Source organism: Ovis aries, chromosome X (assembly GCF_016772045.2).
Source record: "Ovis aries strain OAR_USU_Benz2616 breed Rambouillet chromosome X, ARS-UI_Ramb_v3.0, whole genome shotgun sequence".
NCBI lineage: Eukaryota > Metazoa > Chordata > Mammalia > Artiodactyla > Bovidae > Ovis > Ovis aries.
The window spans coordinates 123,197,107-123,218,794 of record NC_056080.1 but is presented as its reverse complement, the minus strand read 5'-3'; the positions used below and the strand labels follow the sequence as shown (position 1 = coordinate 123,218,794).

General features: G+C 37.7%; 1 protein-coding gene across 1 annotated transcript in view; it reads right to left on the bottom strand.

The window, feature by feature from the left end:
• Positions 1-21,688, bottom strand: part of TRPC5 (transient receptor potential cation channel subfamily C member 5) — a 343,345-nt gene that overhangs the window by 10,010 nt on the left and 311,647 nt on the right. Inside the window, exons 8-10 of the mRNA XM_027963151.2 lie at positions 1,838-2,041; positions 1,563-1,604; positions 668-757 (exon numbers count right to left, since the gene is read on the bottom strand). Coding sequence (XP_027818952.1) covers positions 668-757; positions 1,563-1,604; positions 1,838-2,041 — 336 coding nt within the window. The remainder of the gene's footprint in view (positions 1-667; positions 758-1,562; positions 1,605-1,837; positions 2,042-21,688) is intronic.

The following is a 21,688-nucleotide window of genomic DNA, read 5'->3' as shown; positions in this document are numbered from 1 at the left end:
TCACCCTCTATTATTATTGTGTGTCACTCCACGGGAGAGTAGGGGCTGCTTCTATCTTGCTCATCACTGTGCTCCGTAGCAGGCCCTCAACTGGTGAGTTTTATGTAGATTAGGATAACAGCCTTCATGCATTCCTTAGAATGTATATGTGTTCTAGGATAGGGTTTCCCAACCAATTGACATGTTGAGTGTGGCAGTTCTTTGTTAAAGGGATCTGTCCTGTGCATTGTAGGATTTTTAGCAACAACCCTAGTCTCTACTCACTAGATGCCGATAGCATTCCAGTGTGACAAGCAAAAATGTGTAATGCTAGGATATCATAAATGTTACGTTTTAATAATAGTTTTTTTTGTCTTTATCATATCTTTTAAGTAAAGAAGACCTTTAAATCTCACACATCCTTGCCACATCGTTTAAAGCATTCAATTCCCACACTGAGAAACATTCAGACTATTAAAAGACTGTGTATTTTTATTATTCATAAAGCTGACTGTGGTGGTGTGACAAACATTGGTAAAATCTCTTCATCTATTGGAAGAACTGTAACTGGTTTTACTGTATCATAGGCAGTTGAAATTCCATCACCAGAAACTTCAAATACTGTGAAGATTAAATGATGCTTAAGAAATGTGAAATGAGAAGTTAAACCACTTTATGACCAAATTACCTTAAAATTTTCTTCTGTTAGTCCCTCATTTGTTTTGGAATTTCTTATCATAGCTGCCACATATCTTTTGACTAAATTCCTGATAACTTCCTGGAATTTAAACAAAAACATGAAAAGGCATTCAGTTTCCTTCTTGGACTCTTAGTACAATAAGGAACATATACAAGAAGAAAATATGCCTAGACTGTCTTTGCAATGGAAAATTCTCACAGGATCCAACCATTTTCTACAAAACCCCCAGTTAAGTCCACTGGCTAAATGAAGAATTACTATGTGTCCAAATTTGGTGGCAGAGTGGGCCAGTGAGATCAAATTCACCCAAAAGAAAATTTTTCCACCCAGGCATAAGGTAAACATGATTCATATTAATAGAATAATCAGAGTAGAGTAATCCTTGAGTGGTCACAGTCAATATCCTTTCCCTTCAGGCTGGATTAAACTTTAACCCTCCTAGTAAGATGAGAGTTTTTCTTCCTTTTATAAAGTTGAAAAAGTCATTCTTCAGTGTCACAAAATCTGCTGATTTCGATGTCCAATAATTACATAGTCAAGATATTTTTTATTAAAGTCAATACGTTCTTCTCCTTTACAGGGATGGCTTCTTTTAACTTAGCCTCCTGGGAATGGTATACACATAGTCACTCAACTTTGTGTTAGTCACGGTGATGATGATAGCCACCACTTAGTGCAATATGTCAGGCACTGCCAGGACACACATGCACACACAAATACATACATACTGATCACTCAATTATCACAACTACACTTTGAGTTACGTTTAATCATCCCTAATTTACAAATGAAGAAACTGAGGCTCAGGGAGGATAAGTGACTTATCCAAGTTCAGACAACTGAACAAGAACTATTGTGCTTAGTTCATATAAAGAATCTTTACCTGGTAATGTTGGTTCTGTATCAGGCTGTCAGCATGGCGTTCCTGTCATTGGAAATGGACAGAAAGCTTATATCAGCAGTGTCCCAGCAGCCCACCCACTCAAACATATTTCTAAATATTAGGACTGAAACATGACACAGGAGCTGCTGCTTGACAAACCCCCAAAGCATCTGTAGGTTGGAGTAGTTTTATGATGTTTGAGATAGGGAATGCCACAAAGGAGGGAAAGGAGAAAACAGTTGTTTTCACAAAGAGACAATTTTTAAAGGCCTTACTGTGAAGCTTCTCAAGTTGTGCCTTCTCCGTCTACCATCAGGGTCTCTTTTAGGGCAGAAGGTGTTGTTGAACCAGTTGCCAAGGTATAGAAATGACTTGGGGCTGGGGATAATGTTGAAAGGAGGTGGCAAGGTGCCACCTTCATCAAAGTAACTCATCCAGAGCTTCGTCCTTGCAAACTTCCACTCAATATCAGCATGATCCTGTGAAAGACAAGTTCAAAGATAGGGGATGGGAAAATATAAAATGCATCCATGACTCATTCTAAAAGTTCTACTTGCTTCTCCAGAGGGAAATATGTCAGTAGCTATAAAAACTCAATTTACACTGACCTTACCCTCTAGTGTTTTCCTCTACATGTTTTCTAGTTGCAACATTTACATTTTGCTCTATGATCAATTTTGAGTTCATTTTTGCTTAAGGGGTGAAGTTTATTTACATTGAGGGTTTTTTTCTTCTGTTTGGTTTTTGCCTGTCAATGTTCATTTGCCATTTGCTGAAAAGGTTATTTTTCTTCCATTGAATTGCTTTTCACCTTTGTCAATCAGTTGTGCATACTGGGACTACTGGCTATTCACATTCAAAAGAATAAAGTTGGATTCCTACCTCACACCACATACAACATTCAACTTAAAATGAATCCAGAACTAAGTTTAATAGATAAAAAGTATCAAACTCTAAGAAGAAAATTAAGGAGTAAATATTTATAACCCTGGATAAAACAATGGTTTCTTAGAGAAGACACCAAAAGCTAAGGAAAAAGAGAACAAAATAGGTAAATTGGACTTGGTGAAAGTTAAAAACTGTACTTCAAGGACACCATAAAGAAAATGAAAAAATGCACAGAATAAAAGAAAGTAATGAAATATCATATATCTGATAAGGGACTTGTACCCAGACTATATAAAGAATGATAACGATTCAATAATAAAAAGACAATTCAATTTGGAAAAGAAGAAAGCACTAGAATAGACATTTGCAGAAAGACACAAATGAGGTCATACTGTTCAGTCGCTCAGTCATGTCCGACTCTGACCCCATGAATCGCAGCACGCCAGGCCTCCCTGTCCATCACCATCTCCCGGAGTTCACTCAGACTCATGTACGTTGAGTCAGTGATGCCATCCAGCCATCTCATCCTTGGTCGTCCCCTTCTCCTCCTGCCCCCGACCCCTCCCAGCATCAGAGTCTTTTCCAATGAGTCAGCTCTTCGCATGAGGTGGTCAAAGTACTGGAGTTTCAGCTTTAGCATAATTCCTTCCAAAGAAATCCCAGGGTTGATCTTCAGAATGGACTGGTTGCATCTCCTTGCAGTCCAAGGGACTTTCAAGAGTCTTCTCCAACACCACAGTTCAAAAGCATCAATTCTTCAGCACTCAGCTTTCTTCACAGTCCAACTCTCACATCCATACATGACCACAGGAAAAACAATAGCCTTGACTAGACAGACCTTTGTTGGCAAAGTAATGTCTCTGCTTTTGAATATGATATCTAGATTGGTCATAATTTTTCTTCCAAGGAGTAAGCGTCTTTTAATTTCATGGCTGCAGTCACCATCTGCAGTGATTTTGGAGCCCCCAAAATAAAAGTCTGACACTGTTTCCACTGTTTCCCCATCTATTTCCCATGAAGTGATAGGACCAGATGCCATGATCTTCATTTTCTGAATCATTAGGAGTATTCAAATTGAAACCACAATGAGATACGACTTTAAACCCACCAAGATAGCTATAACAATTTTTCATAAAAGAATAGCTAGTGTAGGTTAGAATCTGGAGAATTTGCACCCCTCACACACTGCTGGTGGCAACGTGAAATGGTGCAGCTACTTTGGAAAACCATATGGCAATTCCTCAAATAGTTAAACATAGAGTTACCATAAATCCAGCAATTTTACTCCTAGCTACATACCCAAGAGAAACGAAAGCACATTCTACACAAAAACATGTACACAAATGTTCAGCAGCATTTTTCACAATAGCTAAAGAGTAGAAACAACCTAAATGACCATCCACAAATAAATGGATAAACAAAATGTGGTATACTATCATTATCCAGTCTTTAAGAGGAATGAAATTTTGATACATACTGCAACATAGATGAACCTTGAAAATCTTAGGCTGAGTGAAAATATATTCTGCTGAGTCTTCCAATCTGTGAATGCCGTATGTCATGTCTTTCTTCCATGTTTTGTAGTTTTCAATGTGTAAGTCCTATCTATACATGTTTTGTTAACCTTTTGCCTAAAATGAAACCAGTAACGCTGAAGAAGCTGAAGTTGAACGGTCTTATGAAGACCTACAAGACCTTTTAGAACTAACACCCAAAAAAGATGTCCTTTTCATTATAGGGGACTGGAATGCAAAAGTAGGAAGTCAAGAAACACCTGGAGTAACAGGCAAATTTGGCCTTGGAATACAGAATGAAGCAGGGCAAAAACTAATAGAGTTTTGCCAAGAAAATGTACTGGTCATAGCAAACACCCTCTTCCAACAACACGAGAAGACTCTACACATGGACATCACCAGATGGTCAACATCGAAATCATATTGATTATGTTCTTTGCAGTCAAAGATGGAGAAGCTCTATACAGTCAACAAAAACAAGACCAGGAGCTGACTGTGGCTCAAATCATGAACTCCTTATTACCAAATTCAGACTTAAATTGAAGAAAGTACGGAAAGCCGCTAGACCATCCAGGTATGACCTAAATCAAATCCCTTATGATTATACAGTGTAAGTGAGAAATAGATTTAAGGCCCTAGATCTGATGGATAGAGTGCCTGATGAACTATGGAATGAGGTTTGTGACATTGTACAGGAGACAAGGATCAAGACCATCCCCATGGAAAAGAAATGCAAAAAAGCAAAATGGCTGTCTGGGGAGGCATTACAAATAGTTGTGAAAAGAAGAGAGGCGAAAAGCAAAGGAGAAAAGAAAAGATATAAGCATCTGAATGCAGAGTTCCAAAGAAAAGCAAGAAGAGATAAGAAAGCCTTCTTCAGCGATCAATGAAAAGAAATAGAGGAAAACAACAGAATGGGAAAGACTAGAGATCTCTTCAAGAAAATTAGAGCTACCAAGGGAATATTTCATGCAAAGATGGGCTCGGTAAAGGACAAAAATGGTCTGGACCTAACAGAAGCAGAAGATATTAAGAAGAGGTGACAAGAATACATGGAAGAAGTGTACAAAAAAGATCTTCACAACCCAGATAATCATGATGATGTGATCATTAATCTAGAGCCAGACATCTTGGAATGTGAAGTCAAGTGGGCCTTAGAAAGCATCACTATGAACAAAGCTAGTGGAGGTGATGGAATTCCAGTTGAGCTGTTTCAAATCCTGAAAGATGATGCTGTGAAAGTGCTGCACTCAATATGCCAGCAAATTTGGAAAACTCAGCAGTGGCCACAGGACTGGTAAAGGTCAGTTTTCATTCCAATGCCAAAGAAGGGCAATGCCAAAGAATGCTCAAACTACCGCACAATTGCACTCATCTCATATGCTAGTAAAGTAGTGTTCAAAATTCTCCAAGCCAGGCTTCAGCAATACATGAACCGTGGACTCCCTGATGTTCAAGCTGGTTTTAGAAAAGGCAGAGGAACCAGAGAACAAATTGCCAACATCCGCTGGATCATGGAAAAAGCAAGAGAGTTCCAGAAAAACATCTACTTCTGCTTTATTGACTATGCCAAAGGCTTTGACTGTGTGGATCACAATAAACTGTGGAAAATTCTGAAAGAGATGGGAATACCAGACTACCTAACCTGCCTCTTTAGAAATCTGTATGCAGGTCAGGAAGCAACAGTTAGAACTAGACATGGAACAACAGACTGGTTCCAAACAGGAAAAGGAGTACGTCAAGGCTGTATATTGTCACCCTGCTTATTTAACTTCTATGCAGAGTACATCATGAGAAACGCTGGACTGGAAGAAACACAAGCTGGAATCAAGATTGCCGGGAGAAATATCAATAACCTCAGATATGCAGATGACACCACCCTTATGGAAGGAAGCGAAGAGGAGCTAAAAAACCCCTTGATGAAAGTGAAAGAGGAGAGTGAAAAAGTTGGCTTGAAGCTCAACATTCAGAAAACGAAGATCATGGCATCCGGTCCCATCACTTCATGGGAAATAGATGGGAAACAGTGGAAACAGTGTCAGACTTTATTTTTGGGGGCTCCAAAATCACTGCAGATGGTGACTGCAGCCATGAAATTAAAAGACGCTTACTACTTGGAAGAAAAGTTATGACCAACCTAGATATCATATTCAAAAGCAGACATTACTTTGCCGACTAAGGTCCGTCTCGTCAAGGCTATGGATTTTCCTGTGGCCATGTATGGATGTGAGAGGTGGACTGTGAAGAAGGCTGAGTGCCGAAGAATTGATGCTTTTGAACTGTGGTGTTGGAGAAGACTCTTGAGGGTCTCTTGGACTGCAAGGAGATCCAACCAGTCCATTCTGAAGGAGATCAGCCCTAGGATTTCTTTGGAAGGAATGATGCTAAAGCTGAAGCTCCGGTACTTTGGCCACCTCATGTGAAGGGTTGACTCATTTGAAAAGACTCTGATGCTGGCAGAGATTGGGGGCAGGAGGAGAAGGGGACGACCAAGGATGAGATGGCTGGATGGCATCACTGACTCGATGGACATGAGTCTGAGTGAACCCCGGGAGATGGTGATGGACAGGGAGGCCTGGGGTGCTGCGATTCATGGGGTCGCAAAGAGTCAGACACGACTGAGTAACTGAACTGAACTGAATGCCTAAGTATTTCATTTTACTTACATTTTACATTGGTACTCTCTTTTAAAATTTCAGTTTCCAATTGTTCATTGCTAGTATATGGTTGATTTTTGTGTATTGAGTTTGTATTTTGTGGCCTTCATTTTTTTATTCTATGAAATTTTTAAAATAGATTATTTAGGGTTTACTTTATACAGAATCACAAGACAGTTTTATTTCTTCTTTTCCAATCTGTACGTCTTCAATGTTTTTCCTTATTGCACTATCTAGGATCTCTAGTACAAAGTGGAATAAAAGTATGTAAAGCAGATATACCTTGTTACTGATCTTAGAAAGTCTTCTTTCAGCACTTAGTTAGCTGTAGGTTTTGCGGTTCAGGTTGTGCACATTGCATTCTATTCCAATTTTGCTTAGATGTTTAAAAAAAGAATCAGAGTAGAAGTCTGTCAAACACCTTTTCTGGTCATATAAATTGATATGACCATAGGATTTTTCTTTTTTAGACTATTAATATGATGAATTACTTTGCATTTCTGGAGTAAATTCTATGTGGTTATGGTATGTTCTTTTTATATATTGCTGGATTCAAATATGTTAGTGCTCTGTTGAGGATTTTCCTGTCTATGTTCATAAAGGATATTGGTCTACAGGTTTTTTTATTTTTTATTTTCTGTACTTTTTTCCTGGTTTGAGTATCAATAGAATGCATTATATGTGTAATATATTTATATGTAATTAAATTAATTTTACCAATTTCTTTTCACTGTATTTTAATGTGGCTACTATAAAATGCAACATATGTGGCACATATTTGTGACTTGCATACAATTTTATTGTACAGAACTTCCCTAGACTAATGATGTATTTAGTCCTGCCTAACAAGGCTTAAAAGCAAGCCTCAGAGGTCAAACTATTTCCAGAATAAAGCTCAAGAGTATTTAAAACAATACAAATATATCCAGCGTCCAACAAGGTAAAATCATAATGTCTGACATCCAACACAAATTTATCACAAATGCCAAGAAACAGGAAAATATGATACATAATGAAGAAAAATCTATTAAACAGAAGAAGATACAAATCAGTTGTATTCTATATACTGGCAATGAACAATAAAATGTTAATTTTAAGAAAGTATCATTTAAAATATAAAATCCTTAGGAATAAATATGACAAAAATATATGTGTTTTTTAATATTGGAAACTGTGAAAGATTACTGACATAAATTAAAGACTTAAATAAATGTAAAGAAATGGCATATTCATGAATTGAGAGACTGAATATAGTTAGGATGGTAATTCTTTCCAAATTGATTATAGATTCAATACAATTTCAGTCAAATCTCAGTTGGCAGTTTTGAAGAAACTGACAAACTGCTTTCAAGTTTATATATAAATACAAAAGATGTAAAAGATGTAACTAAAAGATGTAGTTAATTTTGAAAAAGAACAAATTGGCATCGAAGATCAATGGAACAAAATAAGAAAGTCCAAAAATAAGTGTGTGCATATGCATAATTACAGGCATATATGCAGTTGACTTTTAAGAAAGGTGTCAAGGCAATTCAGCTTGGAAAGGATAATCTTTTCAACAAATTACCTTGGAATAGTTGGACTTCCAGAAGGAAAAAATAAAGAATCTTGATCCTTACTTCATACTGTATACAAAAATTAACTCAAAATGAGTTGTAACTCAAAGTTATGGGAGGGCTAAATCTATATTTTACTAATAAACAACAATTTGCTATGTTTTTTTCTTTCTGCTTGCTTTGTGTTTAGTTTACTGTATTTTTCTAGTTTCATTAAGGTGGAAATTTAAGTTATTGATTTGAAATATTATTTACTTTTTAATATAAGCTTTTAAAAATTATAGATTTCTTTCTGGGGATATTTAGGATATACCATACTCTCCCTTTAACTCATCTCAATGTATCTTCTAATTTCTTTTGTGATTTCCTCTTTGAACCAGTAGTTATTTTACAGTATCTTCTCTACTATCCATTTATATGTGAATGTCCCAAATTTTATTATGTTATTGGTATCTAATGTTTGCAGAACATTTTTTTTTTTTACTATTTCAGTCCTTTAAAAAATTAGACATTTTATGGACTAACATATAATCTGTCCTGGAGAATGTTCCATGTGCAGTTCAGAAGAACATATATTCTGCTATTGTTGTATGGTGTGTTGTATAGATAGATGTCCATTAGGTCTAGTTGGTTTATAGCGTTGTTCAAGTATTCTATTTCCTTTTTGGTCATTTGTCTACGTTTGTTTGTTACTGAAAGTGGGGTAATAAATGCTCCAGTGGTTATTATTGAATTTCTATTTCTCCCTTCAGTTCTGCCATTTTTTGCTTCATATATTTTTCAGCTCTGTAGATAGGTGGAAATGTGTTTATAATTGTTAAATCTTCATGATAAACACATTCCTTAATCATAAAAAATGTCCTTTGTTTTCTCTAATAACAAATTTTATCTTAAATTCTATTTTGTCTGATAATTAGTATAGCCACTTAGTTAGCTCTCTTTTGATTACTGTTTGCACCATTTATCTTTTCCCAGGCTTTTACTTACAGCTGGGCTTCCCTGGTGGACAGTGGTTAGGACTGCACTCCCAATGCAGGGAGCATGGTCAAGGAACTAAGATCCCACATGCCACATGGTGTGGCCAAAAAATCTTTCATCTTTTACTTACAATCTACTTGTATCTTTGAATCTAAAGTGTATCTCTTCTAGACAGAATATAGTTGGATCATGTGTGTTTATTAAAAGTCTGGCAATCTTTTCCTACTAACTGGTTTTCTTAATCTAGTTACATTTATAGTAATTACTGATAAAGTAGTATTTACATCTGCCATTTTTCCATTTTCTGTATGTTGCATGTCTTTTTTGTTCTTTTGTATTATGCAGTTATCTTTCAAAGTAGCTAGGAAAAATGCCCCCCCCCATAAGATTTGTATTGTATTTATCTATACAATTACCTTTAATTACCTTTTTTAGTGCTCCCTACTTCTTTGTGGGTTTTTTTTTTTTTTTTGAGGAGAGGGTTGGTTTGTTGTTGTTGTTTTTTTTCTTTGTCTAGTGTCCTTTCATTTCAGCCTGAAGAATTCTCTTTATTTAGCATTTCCTATAGGATGTGCCTTCTGGCCATTAATTCTCTCAGTCTTTGTGTACTTGAGAAATGTCTTTATTTTTTCTTCATTTAAGGATATTTTTGCTAAATATAGAATTCTTGGTTGGCAGTGTTTTGCTTTAAACATTTTGTATATGTCATCGCACTGACTTGTAGATCCCATTGTTTTGGATGGAAATCAGCTATCTTTTCCTCCTTTCAAGATTTTTTTCTTGGTCTTTGAGAGTTTGACTAAGACATGGCTTTTTCTGTGTGTTTATCTTACTAGGGAATATTTGAGTTTGTGGATGTGTAACTATTTTTGAGAAGTATTTATTCATTGTTTCTTTAAATATCCTTCCAGTTCTTTTTTTATTTTCTCTCTTGTCTGGGACTCCCATTATGTATATGTTGGCCATTTAATGGTGTCTCACCATTAAATTCTCTGAAGCTGTGTTTGTTTTTATTCATTCTGTTTTACTTTCTGATCGTCAGTCTAGACAATGGTAATTGAATTATCTTCAAATTTGCTAATTCTTCCTGCCAGCTGAAATCTGTTGAGCCCATCTAGTGAATTTTTCATTCTGCTACAACACTTTTCAAATCCAGAAATTCAATCTGATCCTTTTGAAAACAATTTCTATCACTTTATTAATATTCTCTATTTGATGAGACATTTTTCTCATAACTTTTAAAAAATTATTTAAATGGTTTCCTTTAGTTATTTGAAGATATTTAAAATAGCCAGTTCAGTCTTTAATGAAACCAACATTTGGGCTTCCTCAAGGACAATTTCTATGACATCTTTTTTCCTGTGTATAAACCATACCTTCTTTGTGTGTGTGTGTGTGTGTGTGTGTGTGTGTATGTTTTGTAATTTTTTGCTGAAACTAGACATTTTAAGCAATTTAATATGATAACTCTGGAAATCTGATCCCCTTCTTCCAGACTTTCATTTTTATTGTTTTACATGACTTTCCCTGACTGATTCTGTAAAATCTGTATTCTTTGTCATAGGCAGTCATTGAAGTCTCTGTTCACTTAGCCTAGTAATTAGATAATGATTGCACAGGGATTTCATTAACTGCCTTGAATCAATAAGTTTCTCACATTTTGCTTATGGCTCTGTGTTTGCATGGTGACACATCTTCAATGTTCTTGTAGTTTATCATCTATAAATGACATGTTTGAGACAATAAGGGAAATTTAAATATGGGCTCCCAAATTAGTAATTATAGTGTATCAGTGTTATATTTCTTGAGTGAGATATGGTATTGTGATAATATAGTTAAATATATATGACAGTATTTGTAGTGAAATGTGATATTGGCAATTTACTTTCAAATATCTTTTAAAATGTCCTTGGGCCCGATCATATATATACAGTGGTAAGAGCTTTGTTTCAGAGGCCACATCAACTTGTTACTTATATCCACAAACTTTTAACTTAATGCCAAATAAGATGGCTATACAATATAGTCTCCATTGTCAAAAGTGTACAGTGTAAGGGAGAGAAAAATCTTTTTTATTAGCACATGAAATCTTTAAAAGGAGACCTATGTCTTACACTGTTTGTCTTAGGGTGGTTTTTGAGTGAACATTCAGTCTGTCAGTGATAACTAGAATTTGCTCCTTGGTCTTTCAGATATTCCACGAAGGTTTGCACTTTGCTCTCCAAGGTAGTAGTGCTTAGCTATGATATTAAAGGATTAGCAGATCAAAAATGACATCAAGCAGAATAGAGATTTGTAAACCTGGTTCTATGAATGAAGGTAATGGACTTAGTGAATTATTAAAATTGTATATAAAATATTGGGGTTTTTAAATTTTTCTGGGCTTTCATCATATTCTCAAAGAAGTCTGCCCTCCCCTAAATGGTTCAGATCTACTGAAGTAGAGGATAGAGGATTCTGTTGATTTCTAAGATGCCCATTGCCTGTATCTGAACAGTGCAAACCAGCTCTTAACGGATAAATCAGAGATACTTCTATGTTCTCTAAGAGGGAATAAATGGCTTTGGGTTAAGTGAGCAACCAGTTCAAAAGGGGAAAAAAGCCCTAGATTAAATTTAAGGTACTTGTTAAACCCACTGCTAAATTTTATTTCATGAGTTAATAAAGAAGCACATATATTACCATGTTTGAAAAATATTTTGATAGCTATTGTCATATAATTTATTTCTATGGTAATTGCATATATTTTGTTTTCATGTAGCCCAGTTTGTGTGTTTTTTCTTTTGATATACATGCTTTTGCTGTTCTAATCTTTTAAAAAATGTAAATATATTTGACCTATAACATTAAGGTATACAACATTGTTGATTTGATACACTTATACGTGGTGATATGATTGCCATGGTAGCTCTACTGCATCACATAATTTTTGTTTTTTGGTGGCTGGAATAATTAAGATATAGTGTCTTAGCAATTTTGATGATTACAGTATGATATTATTGTCCCTAGTCACTATATTGTGCATTATATCTCCAGGACTTGCTACTAGTTTCAAGTTGTACCCTTAGGCAATGTGAATTGTACACTTTCAAAAATGAATTTTATGGTATCTGGATTATATCTTAATGAAGCTGTTACCAAAAAGTAAACTGAGAAGAAAACATAGGAATAATTTTCATGACTTTATGTTAGGCAGTGATTTCTTAGATTTCACAGATAGCAATGCTGCTCTCCTCATCTTTTAAACTGTACAATTCAGTAGTTTTTAATAGATTTACAGAGTTGAGCAACCATCACCACTATCTATTCTAGAAGATTTTCATCACTCCTGAAAATCCCCTGTATCCATTAGCAGTCAATTCCCAGCACTTGGTCCCCTCCCCAAAGCCCCTATCAGCCCATAATCTACATTAGTTTCCATGGATTTGTCTATTTTGAACATTTCATACGGATGGATCCTATAATATTGGTCCTTTGTGTGTAGATTCTTTCACTTAGCATGTTTTCAAGGTTCACCCATGTTGTGTGTGCCCATTCGCTCAGTTATATCTGACTCTTTGTGACTCCATGGACTGTAGCCCACCAGACTCCTCTGTTCATGGGATTTTCCAGGCAAGAATACTAGAGTGGGTTGCCATTCTGTCCTCCAGGGGACCTTCCTGACCTAGGGATAAAACCCATGTCTCTTGCATCTCCTGCATTGGCAGGTGGATTCTTCACCACTGTGCCACCTGGGAAACCCATCCATGTTGTAGCAACTATCAATACTTCATTCCTTCCTATGGCTGAATAATACTACATTTCATTGTATGGACATAATACATCTTTGTTTACTTCCTCATCAGCTGATTGTTGTTTGAGTTGTTTCCACTTTGCTGTTAATATTAATGAATTATGTTGCTGTGAATATTTATGTCCAAGTCTTTGTGTAGATATGTTTTTTTTTTTTTAATTCTCTTGGGGACATACCTAGGAATGGAATTGTTCAGTTATACAGTAACCCTATGTTTAACTTTATGAGAAATTGTCATACTATTTATTAAAGTGGTTGCACCATTTTACATTCCCACCATAAATGTATTAGTTCTGATTTTTCTACATCCTCACCAAAGCTCGCCACAGTCCATGTTTGTTTTTTCTTTTTATTATCATAGACATGCTAGTGGGTGTGAAGTGGTATCTCATTCTGGTTTTGATTTATGTTTCCTTAATGCTGAGTGATGTTGAGCATGTTATCATGTGCTCCTCAGCAATCTGTATATCTTATTTGGAGAAATGTTGATTCATATATTTTGTTTATTTAAGAATTACGGATGAAATTTGGCATGAGCAACAGTCTGATTCTGGGGTTTTGAGAAGGGCTTCCCTGGTAGCTCAATTGGTAAAGAATCTGCCTGCAATGCAGGAGACCCCGGTTCAATCCCTGAGTCAGGAAGATCCCCTGGAGAAGGGATAGGCTACCCACTCCAGTATTCTTCCCTGGAGAATCCCCATGGACAGAGGAGCCTGCTGGGCTAGTCCATGGAGTCACAAGGAGTCAGACACAGTTGAGCGACTAAGCACAGCACAGCAGCATAGTGGATGGCATGAATGATGACAATTTTAACCACCTCAACTCTCCATTCCAGAACTATTATTAAAGACAAAAAATTTGCAAAAATAAAAATGAAGACAAAAAAAATTCACTCGGAGTTCTGTAAAAGCAAAACAAAAAGTGCTAAAAAAATTATTGAACTCACTTTATTTCATCCAAATAACAAACTTATAACAATCCTGCATGCTCAAGCTATCTATCTTTTAATTTGTCCATTCTGGTATTAGGATTTACAAGTGAAATGATCATCACAGAGTTAAGTATTGATATATTTATTGAGTTGAAAAATGAAGTCATCCTTTTTGAGACAAAAGAAATATGATTTAGCAAATTGATTTGGAAATGAGACTGGCTTTGCTAGTTAGGCTCTCTGACATATTTTTTTCAATGAATTGCTGAGTCTGAAGCTTGAAAATTTTTGGTTAAATTATATTTAAAACATGAGAAGAAAGCATTTCATAAAGAAATGGTTGCTGCTGCTGCTGCTGCTAAGTCGCTTCAGTCGTGTCCAACTCTGCAGCCCCATAGACGGCAGCCCACCAGGTTCCTCCGTCCTTGGGATTCTCCAGGCAAGAACACTGGAGTGGGTTGCCACTTCCTTCTCCAATGCATGAAAGTGAAAATTGAAAGTGAAGTCACTCAGTTGTGTCCGACTCTTCGCGATCCCATGGACTGCAGCCTACCAGGCTCCTCTGTCCATGGGATTTTCCAGGCAGGAGTACTGGAGTGGGTTGCTAGTGCCTTCTCCAAGAACGGTTAAGCTGTATTAAAGTTAATAATATTTCTATTTTCCATTTCAAGAACTTTGTTTAGAATAATTGAGTTAAGCAAAGTGCCTCTATGTAAGACTGTAACTGGTACATTTAATAATTATTTGATGAGTTTTAGTACAGTCTCCAAATTTAGTGGCTTAAAACAACAAATATTTATTAGTGTAAAGTTTCTGTGGGTCAGGAATCTGGGTGTGGCAAGTTGTTTGCCTCTGGCTCAAGATCCGTTACAATGGTATAATCCAGTTGTTGGCTGGAGATGGGGTCTGGACTGAAGCCTGAACTGAGGAGCATTTTCTTCCAAGCTGGTTGTATGGTTGTTGACAAGATTCGGTTCCTTGTGGGCTGCTGGCCTGAAGACCTCAGTCTTTTGCTGGTTATTGGCCAGAGATCTCTCTCAGTTCTTTCTAGAGTGGGCCTCTCCATACCAGCTTATAAAATGACAGCAGGCTTCCCCCAGAGGGTATGTGAGAGCAAATATAACCTAATCTCTGAAATGACACTACTTTTGCCATAATCTATTTGCTAAGAGTCCATAGGTCCAGCTCATACTCAAGCAAAAAAGGTTGAATATGGATTCAGATAACAGGAAGTGGGTATCATTGGGGGCCATCTCAGAAGCTGCCACAGTATTACTTCCCAGAAACTGAGAAACTGAATGATTGTAATCTGCAGGGCAAAAGTCCCTACCACATTGAATTACTGTAGAAAAAGTGAAGTGAAAATCACCCAGTCATGTCCAACTCTTTACAGCCCCATGGACTATAGAGTCCATGGAATTCTCCAGGCCAGAATACTGGAGTGGGTAGCCTTTCCCTTCTCCAGGGGATCTTCCCAACCCAGGAATCAAACCCAGGTCTCCCACATTGCAGGCGGATTTTTTACCAGCTAAGCCACAAGGGAAGCCCAATTGCTGCAGAAGTCAGTATGAAATGCCTAAGCTACTGCCTGGTATGTAGTAAGAACTACATAACTGTTCATTCCTTCTTCCACATTCCTGAGCCTGTAATACCAGAAACAAACTTTGAATTTTCATTTTACCCTTTGATAGCCCAGAATAGGCAGTCTTTTATCTGTGGAATATTTCTGTAGCTCTTAAAATACAGCAGGTATTCAATAAGCTCTTTGTAAAATGAAGTGAGTCACATTTTTAAACACAGGGTCTCTAGGTTCTTGTCATCTCTAGATACATTTGAAAAGGGAGAATGATGATATAGCTCCTATAGGTATTTGGCTATTTTCTAATAAACTGAGCTGAATGTCCTGGTATCTGGGCAATGGCTTTACTACTTTTAATTTTTTAAAATCTCTTTGCGCACTAGCTTTTTGTTTGTATGTGTTTTAACCAAAAGCAGTTATGTCTTTAAAAAAATAGTTTTCTAAATGTGTAATGATTTCAACAAAGAATAGAAACAAGCAATGGGCCGAGTTGTAAACCACAGGCATTTTTATTTTAGCTTAATAATCTTTCTGGTGCCCACTCATTGTACCTACTCCAATCAGGTGAGGATATAATTTTTTCTAAATATTTTAAAAACAGCTCAAGGACCCCAGTTGATACCATTCCATTCCCCTTGTGCTCAGGTGACCTCACATTGGGCTTTACTATGTAATAATTTGGCAGAGAAGTTATTGCAAATTGTCCTCTCATTGGTCTTTTCCTACTCATTTATCACATATAAATTCATTGTATACCTATTCATTCATTTTTTAAATTAATTTTTATTTTTATTAAAGTATTATTGATTTACAATATTATTTTTCAGGTATACAGCAAAGTGATTTGGTTATATGTATGTATATATGTATACATATGTAAGAATATATATATATATTCTTTTCCACTATAGTTTCCTACCAGATATTGAATATAGTTCCCTGAACTATACAGTAGGTCCTTGTAATCTATTTTTTATATAGTAGCTTATATATGTTAATCCCATACTCCTAATTTATCCCTCCCCTCCTATCCCCTTTGGAAAGCATGTTTGTTTTCCATGTCCATGAGTCTGTTTCTGTTTTGTAAATAAGTCCATTTGTACTATTTTTAGATTCCACATATAAGTTGTATATAATATTTGTATTTTTCTGGCTTATTTCACTTAATATGATAATCTCTAAGTCCATCCATGTTGCTGCCAATGACATTATTTCATTCTTTTTTTACAACTGAGTAATATTCCAGTATATGTATATACCACGTCTTCTTTATCCACTCCTCTGTCAATGGACATTTAGGTTGCTCCTGTGTCTTGGCTATTGTAAATAGTGCTTCAGTGAACATTGGGGTGCATGTACCTTTTCAAATTAGAGCTTTCATTTTTTCCCAATATATGCCCAGGAGTGGGATTGCAAGGTCATATGGGAGCTCTCTTTTTAGTTTCTGAAGGAACCTCCATACTGCTCTCCATAGTGGCTGTACCAGTTTACATTCCCATCATTCATTTTTTTCTATTCTTATCTTAAACAACTACTATATTCCAGATATTCTGATGGATGCTGGGTATAGCAAGATGACCGTCCTCTAATGGTGGTGTGAATACCACACAGAACACAATTAGCATACAGAGGTAGCACCTGAATCATGAAGACTGGGACATAGCAGACCACCTGGGAGGATTGGTTGTACAGTGTGAGCTGTAAAGTAATGAGTAAGGTACTTATTCATCCAGATGTTCATTCATTCAACCAGTGTATATTGACTGCCTGCTAGGTGTGAGGAGCTGGGATTTTAGCAGTGAACAATATGAACAACATTATAATTTGGCATGTGGAAATTTATTTTCAACCCTTGATCTGCTTTGAATTGCCTGATTACAGTCGTGGTCTTTGTAGTCATATTTGTCTAAATCTCCCTAAATGTATGATGCCCAAGAGATTTTCATTCACCTTATATGAGCTGGTCTTTTACCTTAAGTGATAGACAAATCAGACACAGACTTTTTAAATTTTTCAATGTTTGGTGACAATGCCCTTTCCCATACTTTGCCCTACTGTCTCTACCCAACTATGACTTTTCAATATTCTCCAAGATCATCCCCTTGCTGGGTGCTTTTGTATAAGACAAAAACCTACACAATCATAGGCTATGGGCCTTCCTCTTCCAAATTTCCAAAATTTTCAGGACTTTTGTGCTATCATAATGTGATTGTAGTGATACACATCCTTACACATGTGTTCTAATCATGTGTGTAGCCTTCATTGTCTTTGATATCATCAGCTGCTATAGAGCAACCAGGTGAGGACTTCTGTTTAGCTCCTTTCTCACTGCCAGTGTAATATAGATCATACTCTTAAACATTGTTGACTTGCTCAGATTTGGAACACATGGCCGCAGCTATGTCAAAGGAATGTGTCTGTTCATTTTCACATTTCTCAACAAATCTAAGCACAAGGTTATTTTTCTTGCAATCAAACTATAAGACCAATTTCTTACCAGTTTTTGATAAATTCTTAGGCACTCTCTCAGCTCTCCTGCCAGCAACCATCTTGCCCTAGCAAACTAGAAAGCTTTACAAGATAATGCAGAGGAAGAGTGGCAGGCACAGACATCGAAGAGCAGAACTAATCATAGCCTTTAAGGATAACAACTACTTCCAGGAGTCTTGGGCCCCATGGCAATACAAATTGCCATGAAATGCACAATTGTCAAGGTGGGACAATTCATTTCCCTGGCATTTCAAGGGAAATCTTCCTCACTTGGACTTCTTTCTTCTGGTAAAATTCAGAGCATGCTTCTCAAATGTTGGTGTGCATCAGAATCATATGGGGCATTTGTTAAAAATGCAGATTTCTGGACCTCAGCAGACATCATACATTGTATTGTGGTTTTGCCTCAGAGCAGTTTTTAAAGAATGTAAGCATTTGAAATATATCATTTTTGTAACTCCATTTTTGTCTTCATTCATTTAAAAAATACACAGGAATCTTCAAAATATGGAAGGGGCCATACCTGCCACAATCTCTTGGAGGCACTGAAGTAGAGAAAGTGCCCTCAGTGAGTATCACCATCCTCCGCCAGGCGCTACCTCCAACTTTGTGTGCATGTGCAATAATCTAGGGGGGAGCCAATTTTAATCATTTTGAGGCTTTCCAGGAATGACTTTGATGCTGGTTTGTGTAGTTTAGAGCCTTTATGGTAACTTCAATCCAAGCACACAAACTCAGCTGCAAAACATCAAGGCCAAACAGCCCATCCATTGCCTCCAGCACTCCCTGTACCCTAGTACTGATGCCCCCCAATATCCCCAGACTGCAAGAGCCCCCTCAGTGGGTGTTATAAACAGGTCTTCCTTCCCACTGAACACCTGGCAGTTGTCCATTGAGCAGCCATGAGGTCTGCCCCCTCACCCACTTCCATTCCCAGGAATTAAATGGCCACTAATTCCTCCACCGATTATGTTGCTGCTGCTGCTGCTGCTAAGTCGCTTCAGTAGTGTCTGACTCTGTGCAACCCCATAGACGGCAATCCACCAGGCTCCTCCATCCCTGGGATTCTCCAGGCAAGAACACTGGAGTGGGTTGCCATTTCCTTCTCCAATGCATGAAAGTGAAAAGTGAAAGTGAAGTCGCTCAGTCGTGTCCTATTCTTAGAGACCTCATGGACTGCAGCCTACCAGGCTCCTCCATCCTTGGGATTTTCCAGGCAACAGTACTTGAGTGGGTTGCCATTGCCTTCTCCAGATTATGTTGGTAGGTGGGGGAAACTGCTGTTCTGACCTCTCAAGGACTTCATGAGTGTTACTTTTTTATTGGTTATGCAAGTTTCCAGTCCCTGAAACAACCAAAGCTCGAGTGCACAAACTTCACTGCTAAACACCAGGGCCAAGCTCACAACCCAGGCACTAGCTCCATCTATCTCTCTCATCCTCATGCTCCCAATTCCCCTCACATTCCATTACTGATACCAATCAGTCCCCTGTCTTGTTGCTTCATGAGCAATCCCCAGCTGTGTGCAGCTGGGGACCAGGAAGCAGGGAAGGAGCGATCAAAGAGGTTGTTTTTGAGCTGGGCTTTGAGAGATTGGCAGGATTTCTCCATGCAGTGATGGAGGTTAAGAACTTTCCAGAAAGAGGCAACACTAAAAAAAATCAGGAAGAGTAGAGAGGTTGAGCATGGCCAATGATGTCCAGGGAGGTACTTAAGATTTGTTTACATCAGAGGTTCTCAAACTTCAAGGCCTTATTAGACTTGCCTGGTGTATCATAATGCAGATGCCTGGGTGTCACTTCAGACTTGAAAAAATGGATAGATACTTTATTTTGGGGGCTCCAAAATCACTACAGATAGTGGCTGCAGCCATGAAATTAAAAGACTCTTACTCCTTGGAAGAAAGCTATGACAAACCTAGACAGTATATTAAAAAGTAGAGACATTACTTTGCTGACAAAGGTCTGTCTAGTAAAAGCTATGGTTTTTTCAGTAGTCGTGTATGGATGTGAGAGTTGGACTATAAAGAAAGCTAAGTGCAGAAGAATTGATGCTTTTGAACTGTGGTGTTGGAGAAGACTCTTGAGAGTCCCTTAGACTGCAAGGAGATCCAACCAGTCCATCCTGAAGGAGATCAGTCCTGGGTGTTCATTGGAAGGACTGATGCTGAAGCTGAAACTCCAATACTTTGGCCATCTGATGCGAAGAATTGATTCATTGGAAAAGACCCTGATGCTGTGAAAGATTGAAGGCAGGAAGAGAAGGGGATGACAGAGGATGAGATGGTTGGATGACATCACCGACTCAATGGACATGAGTTTGGGCAAGCTCCAGGAGTTGGTGATGGGCAGGAAAGCCTGGCATGTTGCAGTCCATGGGGTCGCAGAGTGACTGAACTGAACTGTGGCGATGGGAGGGGTGTGCTTCTAGAATCTTCATTGTTTCACAGGCTTCTTTGGGTGATTTCAACACAAGTGATTCTTGAACATCTTTTCAGAAACACTAATGTTTGGATTCTGCTTGCTTGTCCAGGTGTATTCAGCAAGCCAAAGCAGCAGAACAGCAGCTCTTCTGCCTTCCTACATGTCCCTGACTTCCCATGGCCACTGCCTTTTGTCCCTCTGTCAATGGGACAGTGGATAGTAGGTATAATTTGTGCACCTCCAAAGATAATGCTATCTTGCTGCTCAACAATATGAGAAAAACTAACTTATCCAGCTACTATGGAGAGAAGACATGGGAAGGAAGGAGGGGAAAAGTCAGAATGAATAACTGATATGGGCTTCCCAGGTGATGCTAGTGGTAAAGAGCCTGCATGCCAATGCAGGAGACACAGGAGATGCATGCTCAATCCCTGGGTTGGGAAGATCTCCTGGAGGAGGTCATGGCAACCCACTCCAGTATTCTTGCCTGGAGAAGGTCATGGCAACCCACTCCAGTATTCTTGCCTGGAGAATCCTATAGACAGAGGAGCCTGGTGGGCTATGGTCCATGAGGTCGCAAAGGGTTGGACACGACTGAAGTGACTGAAGTGACTGAGCACTCGTGCAGCAGTCTCCCCAGGCTTTTTCGTTTCTAATTGGAGTATAGTTGCTTTACAATGTTGTATTAGTTTCTTCCGTACAGCAAAGTGAATCAGCTCTTTGTATACATATATCCCCAGGGTTTCTTAATGCGTGCATCAGTCAGTCAAAGAGATGCCCTTTCAACTAATGAATGGGTGGGGATGGGGTCAGGGAGAAAATGGATATTTGGTGCTTACTCAGGCTTGGCACTCTCTGGTCTTTCTTTGGCAGGGGTGTGTGTGTTGATCATGTTTAGTTAACATTCTCTGCAGAATTTATTACTTTTTCTTTCAATTTTACTGAAATGTAATTGGTATAAAGCACTGCATAAGTTTAAGGAGTACAACATAGTGATGTGACTTACATATATTGTGCAGTGGTTACCACAGTAAGTTCAGTGAACATCTATCATCTCATATAGATACAAAAAAAAGGAAAAAAAGGTTTTATCCTTGTGATGAGAACTTTTTAGGATCTACTCTCTTAGCAGTTGTCAAATATACCATACAGTGGTGTTAATTACAGTCGTCATGTTGTACATGATATCCCCAGGACTTGTTTATCTTATAACTGGAAGTTTGTATCTTTGGACCACCTTCATCCAATTTCCCCACCTCCACACCCCCTGTCTCTGGTAACCACAAATCTAGTCTCTTTTTCTAAGAGTTTTTTTTT